Source organism: Zingiber officinale, chromosome 8A (assembly GCF_018446385.1).
Source record: "Zingiber officinale cultivar Zhangliang chromosome 8A, Zo_v1.1, whole genome shotgun sequence".
NCBI lineage: Eukaryota > Viridiplantae > Streptophyta > Magnoliopsida > Zingiberales > Zingiberaceae > Zingiber > Zingiber officinale.
The window spans coordinates 8,723,981-8,730,862 of NC_056000.1; the positions used below are offsets into that span (position 1 = coordinate 8,723,981).

At 48.9% G+C, this 6,882-nt stretch overlaps 2 protein-coding genes across 3 annotated transcripts; one reads left to right on the top strand and one right to left on the bottom strand.

The window, feature by feature from the left end:
• Positions 1–254: 254 nt before the first annotated feature.
• Positions 255–1,992, bottom strand: LOC122012274 (NAC domain-containing protein 43-like). Its single transcript, XM_042568753.1, has 3 exons — positions 1,674–1,992; positions 1,275–1,549; positions 255–1,183 (listed from the first exon to the last, which is right to left on the bottom strand). Exons 1-3 carry the CDS (start codon positions 1,846–1,848, stop codon positions 518–520), a joined length of 1,116 nt encoding a protein of 371 aa, XP_042424687.1. The 5' UTR covers positions 1,849–1,992; the 3' UTR covers positions 255–517.
• A 1,308-nt stretch (positions 1,993–3,300) lies between these two features.
• LOC122012273 (protein IQ-DOMAIN 17-like) lies at positions 3,301–5,803 on the top strand. 2 transcript variants are annotated; one of them, XM_042568751.1, is made up of 6 exons: positions 3,301–3,442; positions 3,526–3,695; positions 3,765–4,034; positions 4,110–4,346; positions 4,426–4,566; positions 4,653–5,803. In XM_042568751.1, exons 2-6 carry the CDS (start codon positions 3,555–3,557, stop codon positions 5,379–5,381), a joined length of 1,518 nt encoding a protein of 505 aa, XP_042424685.1. In that variant the 5' UTR covers positions 3,301–3,442; positions 3,526–3,554; the 3' UTR covers positions 5,382–5,803. The 2 variants fall into 2 exon arrangements, with proteins under 2 accessions (XP_042424685.1, XP_042424686.1); XM_042568752.1 differs by having other exon boundaries at positions 3,344–3,442; positions 3,534–3,695.
• The last annotated feature ends 1,079 nt before the right edge of the window (positions 5,804–6,882 follow it).

Genomic DNA, 6,882 nt, shown 5'->3' on the forward strand with positions numbered 1-6,882 from the left:
TATCGCATGCATGCAGTTTTATAGCAATCCATTTATATGGTAAATTCGATTCTACCTGTACCGGCACTGCCCTCATCTCTCACATGCAAGTGGGTGGGACCCACCTGCATGTCTGTGGGGTCCACCTCTTTTGTGAGAGGTGAGGGCAGTGCCCTTAAAAGTAGGATCGAATTAACCCCATTTATATCGTCTACCTTCTCCTGAAAGAGTGGCAATATTTACACCATGAACTAACACAACCAAACTGTGTGTTAGTGTCGTCATTCATTCATCATATAATTAACATGCACGTGCGTATATATACATCATCAGTACCATTCCATATATTCACACAATACTCTGCTGAGTGCACACTCCATATCGTGATCGATCGACATGCAATTATTATTTAATTAATTTTTGATGGAATGTTGGTTCTGCTAGAATAAAATTTCCCAATCGCTCGCTCTAATTTTGTGTTAAATTTCCGTTCCACTTCCTCTGATTTGTGAGCAGGCCGGCCGGCCGGCCGTTCTTTCTACCGGGAGGCACCGCTCATGTTGTCTGACATCGCCGACGTTGTCCTGGTCAAGCTCCACAGATCGCCATCCCCTCGTGGACGGTACACATCCTCCTCATTCTCCTCCACAAGTGTTCCGCAGCCGGAAGATGAGTCGATCTCGAACCCGAAGCAGCCTGCCTCCCCGGCGCCATTTGTGCTGCCGTCGAGTTGCGAGGCAAGCAGCCGGTCGAACGCAGCCCAGTCTCCGCTGATCGGCTCCTCCTCCACGGCCTTCGTGCTACATGATCCATCTACAGGAACAAAGCTGCAGTAGGGGTTATTATTGATGTTGGGGCTCTCGAGAGCCGGTAGCTTCATGAACATCTCCAGCAGCCCGCCGCCGGCGGTGTCCCTGGGGCGGCGATCGCCAACGCCGCCGTTACGACTGCAGCTGATCGTACCGCGTTCCCACTTGCACGGTCTAGTACCCATGAATTGGAGAATCTGATCCAATGCGCCGCCGCCGTCATCGCAGCGACTAGTAGCCGAGGAAGAGTTGTTGGCGCCGGCGTCGATGCTGGGCTTGTGGTGGTGGTGGTGCATGTTCTTCTTCTTGAACACCCGGCACACTACCCAACCTTCATCTTGGTTATGATCACTGATTGGGTGATTCGTCGTCGATTCTCCCATTGCGCCACCGATCTGAATTGTTGATTGATTACATAAATTATATATGAAATGAATTGAACAAACAAATTGAGTAGCTACTAGCTAGCTAGATAAGAATCATTACGTGGACGAGATCTTGGGGGTGTTCATCGAGCCTGTACTCGTGCATGATCCAGTCGGACTTCTGGCCATGGGGGGCGCGGCCTTTGTAAAACACTAGCGTCTTTCTCATTCCGATCCGGTGGGCGGCGGAGTAGATGAGCTTGTCGCGGCCGGTGGCCTTCCAGAAGCCGGCGGCGGTGGCGCGGTTCGTGCGGGTGCCGGTAGGATACTTCTTGTCCTTGTGGCTGAAGAAGTACCAGTCGCTCTGCGGCGTCGACGACCCGATCCTACACTTCTCTGCAAACGTGTACACGCATATCATCAAATTAAACGATCGAAATTGGCTGCAGCAGCAAGCTGCTCGATCGATCTGATCGATGCTTAACACATCCATGTATCGATCATTAAGAAAATTGCGAACCTTGGATGTCCCATGGCTCGAGCTTGTTGAGATCGACGTCGCGGATGACGTCGAGGTCGATCTTCTGGGAGGAGACCTTCTTGCGGAGGTAGTAGGAGAGGAGCTCCTCCTCTGTGGGGTGGAAACGGAAGCCCGGTGGAACGACAGACTGCCCGTTCACCTGGATCGTGCTCATGATCTCCAATTATATATTAATTAGGACTAATTAACTGATTAAAGGAGGCAAGAACAGGAGAAATTAGGAGGAAGCTAAAGGGGCAGGGCGAGGGAGCGATGGGGGGAAGACAGTGGCCGATCATCAAGCTTATTTATGTAGCGCTGAAATTAATTAACGATGCACCAAATTAATCAACAAATTAAGATATAGACGCGTCATCATCCAACGATTTGTTTTTGTTGCTGTTGTTGTTGATAACGATATGGTCCCTAAAGCGAGAGTGGCTAATGAGGAACAGTGTAATTTCAGAAAGAGCAACATAACACCTGACCTTGTAAATTAACTTTACAAAAGGGATCGTATCGATGGATTGGAGGGGGCAACAGGCTGCAGTCAGCCAACTGCCACCGATCAATCGCTGTAAAGATCGGCCCTGCAGCTAGCCACGGCTGTGCTGGGCACAACTTTAGTTTCGTAGTAAAAAAATCGAAAGCAAACAAGTGTTTTTATATTAGTTTTGGAAATAAAAAAAATGGAATCCAAAAGGAATCGAGAACGTCTCGGATTGGTTTCAGAAAAACATATTAAAAATAATAAAATCTGCTGAATAACTTGTTTGCTGCCTCCCCTCATTTATATGAAATAAGGGACGATATTTTTATCTCGATAGAATCTTATAATAACGCTGCCAAAGGAAACGACCGCCGATGCCCCCATTAGATCCGCCCCTGCCACGTAGATTGCTGTGTATCTATATATCGTGATTGATAAATGTTTCAGTGATTTTTTTAAATAAATATATATATTTTCCGTGGAGGATAGGTGGGAGAGAGAGGCTTTTCATGGGGCCCACGGTAACCATGGAATGGGAGATGTAGCCATCCAATGCTGCAGGTGATATATATCTTTTAAAAATAAAAAATAAAAAAAGTTATAACGTATCCATCAATTATTCCTATGACGATTATCCTACGTTTCTAACAAAGATCCTAGAGCATTTATGGTAGATCCGATGACACGAAAAGTCCGTGCGTACACGGCATACGCTAATGCTGCTTATTATTGCAAGCAGTATAATTCCAAAAGTTCTAACTCCCCGTGTAGACTTTATTCCGTGTTGTATGTGAGACAGACAGAATCGATCAGATGCAATGAGATAATGGTAAGAGACAATAGCGATGCTATCGCACTTTATATATCTGGCTGGCCAACTTGTTGTTGAGTCTCTGGTTCTTCATCAACTAAGCCTAAGATGATGTCAGCTTAAATTTCCAACTGGTTCATGGGATCTTTCTGGTCAGTCGTGACTCTGGTTCACTGTTGAACCGACTGCCGAACCAATCTTAAGGTATACACAACGGCGGGAGCCGGGCCGGGCCGGGCCGGTCCGGTTCTGTCGGACCTCCAGGTACACCCATCATAAGGGCAGATTCGGATAGCTCACTAGCTTTCAAATCGTGGGTCCAATCGAGACACTGCACCCTCACTCTGACTCACTTCGTGAACCGAGTCTTATGTCGCTGTCTCCATTGCCAAAAAGGACTTTCACTCGCTCTTCCCTTCCTCCGTCGATAAAGATTCCTGCAAAAGTATGCTCGCGTGAAACTGGCTGGTGATTTCTCCCTCGTCGGCACTGTTGATGCTTTCTCTTTTCCTCTTGGGAATCGTTGGCTAACGGTTCGTATCAACGGGTAGAGCTGCAGGTGGCGGAGCTCATCCTCTTCATGGGCAAGAAGAACAGCGGTGGCGGCGGCAGCTCTTGGCTCACGGCCGTCAAACGCGCATTCCGATCTCCAACCAAGGATCCCGACGGGAAAACCTCCAGGCAACGCGAATCGCCCGACCAAGAAGAACAGGAAGACAAGGTTAGATTTTGTCTTGTTGGTTCTCTACCTCCCACTCTCGCAGAGGGGTCATCATTTTGTATCCTGCAGCAAAAACGGGAGAAGCGGAGATGGATCTTTCGCAAGCTGTACTCTCCGCAAGACCAGCAGCAACTCAGGACCACTGTCGCCGTGCCGGCGGTCACGGCAGAGCAGAGGCACGCCATTGCGCTGGCAGTCGCCTCCGCGGCGACGGCGGAGGCGGCGGTGGCGACGGCGAAGGCAGCAGCAGAGGTTGTGCGGCTCACCAGACCTTCCTCTAGCTTCGTGAAAGAGCATTACGCGGCCGTCGTCATCCAAACTGCCTTTCGTGGATACTTGGTACTTGCATTCCTCTGTTTCCTCTCCGTCACCCCGGTTTTGCTTTCATGACCCAAACTTGAATTTTGGTGGAAGGCGAGGAGGGCGCTGCGGGCGTTGAAGGGGTTGGTGAAGCTTCAAGCGCTAGTGAGGGGCCACAACGTGCGCAAGCAAGCGAACATTACACTTCGGTGCATGCAAGCGCTGGTGAGAGTCCAGGCAAGGGTGCGTAATCAACGTATGCGGTTGGCTCAGGAGTCATCCTCCTCCTTCAGCTATGACACGTCTCTTTGTGATACCCAGTATCTGCACGCCACAGATAGGACGTCCATGGTAACTGAATCTTTAATGATCTCTTTTTTTTCACTGAGACTTTTCTTGCTCATTATGTTAAGCTTCTTGGTGGATTAAGCACTCGAGAGAGGGGAGTAGCTTTGCTGAAGATTGGAACGACCACCCAAGAACAATGGAAGAAATCCAATCAATGCTTCGGCTCCAACGGGATGCGGCTCTCAAGCGAGAAAGGGCGCTCTCATACGCCTTCTCCCATCAAGTAAGCAACGCCTTTGTTTTGCCGCCTCAGTTTAGTTTTCTATGGTCGTGTACCTGACGTCGAGGTGTCTTGGTGTTCTTCCTAAGCTTCGGAGATCGGACCGACACCTATCGCCGTCGCTGGAGGATGATTTCGACGGCGAGGTGGTTTCGGCGGGAGAGTCTGAGCCGGTCCGGTGGATGGACCGTTGGATGGCGTCAAGGTCTTCTTTTGACAACAGAGTAAGTAGCAGGTCGCGCGTCTCCACAGAATACCGTGATCCCATCAAGACATTGGAGGTCGACACGGCTCGCCCTTTTTCCTACGCCGTCTCCGCCAATCCTCGCCGTCAATCGCCCCCCGCCCGGCACCCATCTTCCCCCCTCCAACGATCTCTTGCCACGCCGTCTCCCTCCAAGGCGCGCCCTTTACAGGTTCGCTCTGACAGCCCCCGCGCCGGGCGCGACGAGCGGAGCTTCTTATCCGCCCATTCCCCCCGGCAACTACAGCAGCAGCAGCAGCACCCTTCAGTGGCGGCGCCGAACTACATGGCTGCGACGGAGTCCGCCAAGGCGCGAGTGCGATCGCTAAGCGCCCCGAGGCAGCGGCCAGGGACGCCGGAGAGGGGCGTCGGCGTCTCGGCCAAGAAGCGGCTGTCTTTTCCGGCGCCTGATCCATACGGGTGCTCTCAAAGCCTGCGTAGCCCGAGCTTCAAGAGCGCTGCGGGTTGGTTCTCCGGGGAGCAGCGTTCCAACGCGTCGCCATCCTGCAATGACAGCGTCGGGGGCGAAGCGTCACCATCGTCGACAACGGACCTCCGGCGGTGGCTCCGGTGAGCGGGGCACCGTGCTTCATCTGTGCTGTGCCCGTACCTTACTTAGCTGTAACTTTTTCTTGCTTTTTGCGTCGGTGGGCTAGTCGTCTCGTGCAGTGGGGTGGGATTGGGGAGCGCGAAAACTTTTAATCGATAAGGTGGTGGTGTTGGCAGGCAGGGCCATGTGTTGGAGTCTGCCCTATTACAGAGCTCTAAAAGAAGTGCAAGTGATTGGTTCTCATACCGTCGTTGGCCAGCCTTCTCCCTTGACGGGAAATCATGGGACGTGGCGTCACATCCTGCGTTGAGTTGGAGCACAGTGACAGAGCAAGAGAGAGAGAGCGCTTCTAATTAATCTTGTTTAAAGTTGGTATTAGCGGTAATAATTATGTCACTATGTTGCATGATCCTTTCAGAAAAAGAAACTGCGGTTGTTTGGTGTTTGCTAATGGCGTTGCGAGGTTATGTGGAGCAAGAAGCCTAGACTCTTTGCAGACTGATAACCGGACATGACAATTGATACCGGATGGTATGGACAGATTAGGATATGATATGGTAGTTAAAATTAAGATGATATAACAGTCGAAGTTAAGAAGAGGTGGACAACCATCGTGTCATTCTCCACGAAACTTTGCTCTTCGCCCAGCAAAGTCTTCAGTATGAAGATGGCTGATCCATGATTCGATCAAACCTAGGAGATCTCGGGTTCCATTTTTGTATTAAAATATCTATTATATATCCGATCATTCGATTGTCGATCGAGTTTAAAGGATATATGACCTACCATAAAGCTGGTCGATTTTACGGTTGGTCAGAGTAAAGGGATTCAGCTTCCCATACAATATAAATCTTTCAGCGCATAATTGCTCAACCCTATTACCAGTCAATTTTATGAGTACATGGTAGCCCTTCATATAATCAGTTGATAATAATGCTGGTCAGATTTATACAACTCAGCATGGTTGTCTCCTATATGTACAAAGAGCTATGATATGCTCAAGGAAACATCTCAATGAAATGCTCAAGGATAGACATATAAATTCATGGCCCATCATTTCACTTTTTGTGGGCCCCATCATTTTATGTGTCTATCCTTGAGCATATCATTTTTCATGTACAAAATATAAAAGTGTAAAACAACTCTCCTTATCAACTCACTAAAGAATCGACCAAACCAAGGGGATTTAACTTCATATTACTTCTAGAGCATATCTCTGGTATCACCTAGCGCATCACCAAGCGGCTTAAGGGAAGGACGGCTATATAGTTGGTCGATTTAAAGATTCGGTCAAGATACATTCAGCAAATAACATGGTCAAAGAATCACAACAACATATCAGAATACAATCATTTTGTCAGAGAATATTCCTCTATTGTAATATGAGCATTATACTTTCCATCAGCCGATAGTTTATGATAACATATTAATTCAACTGCCTTGTAAGTTATAAAAGAGGTGCACACAAATAACATAATATTCCTCGGATGGTGACTATACGTTTTCCAAGTTGTACATATTCCTT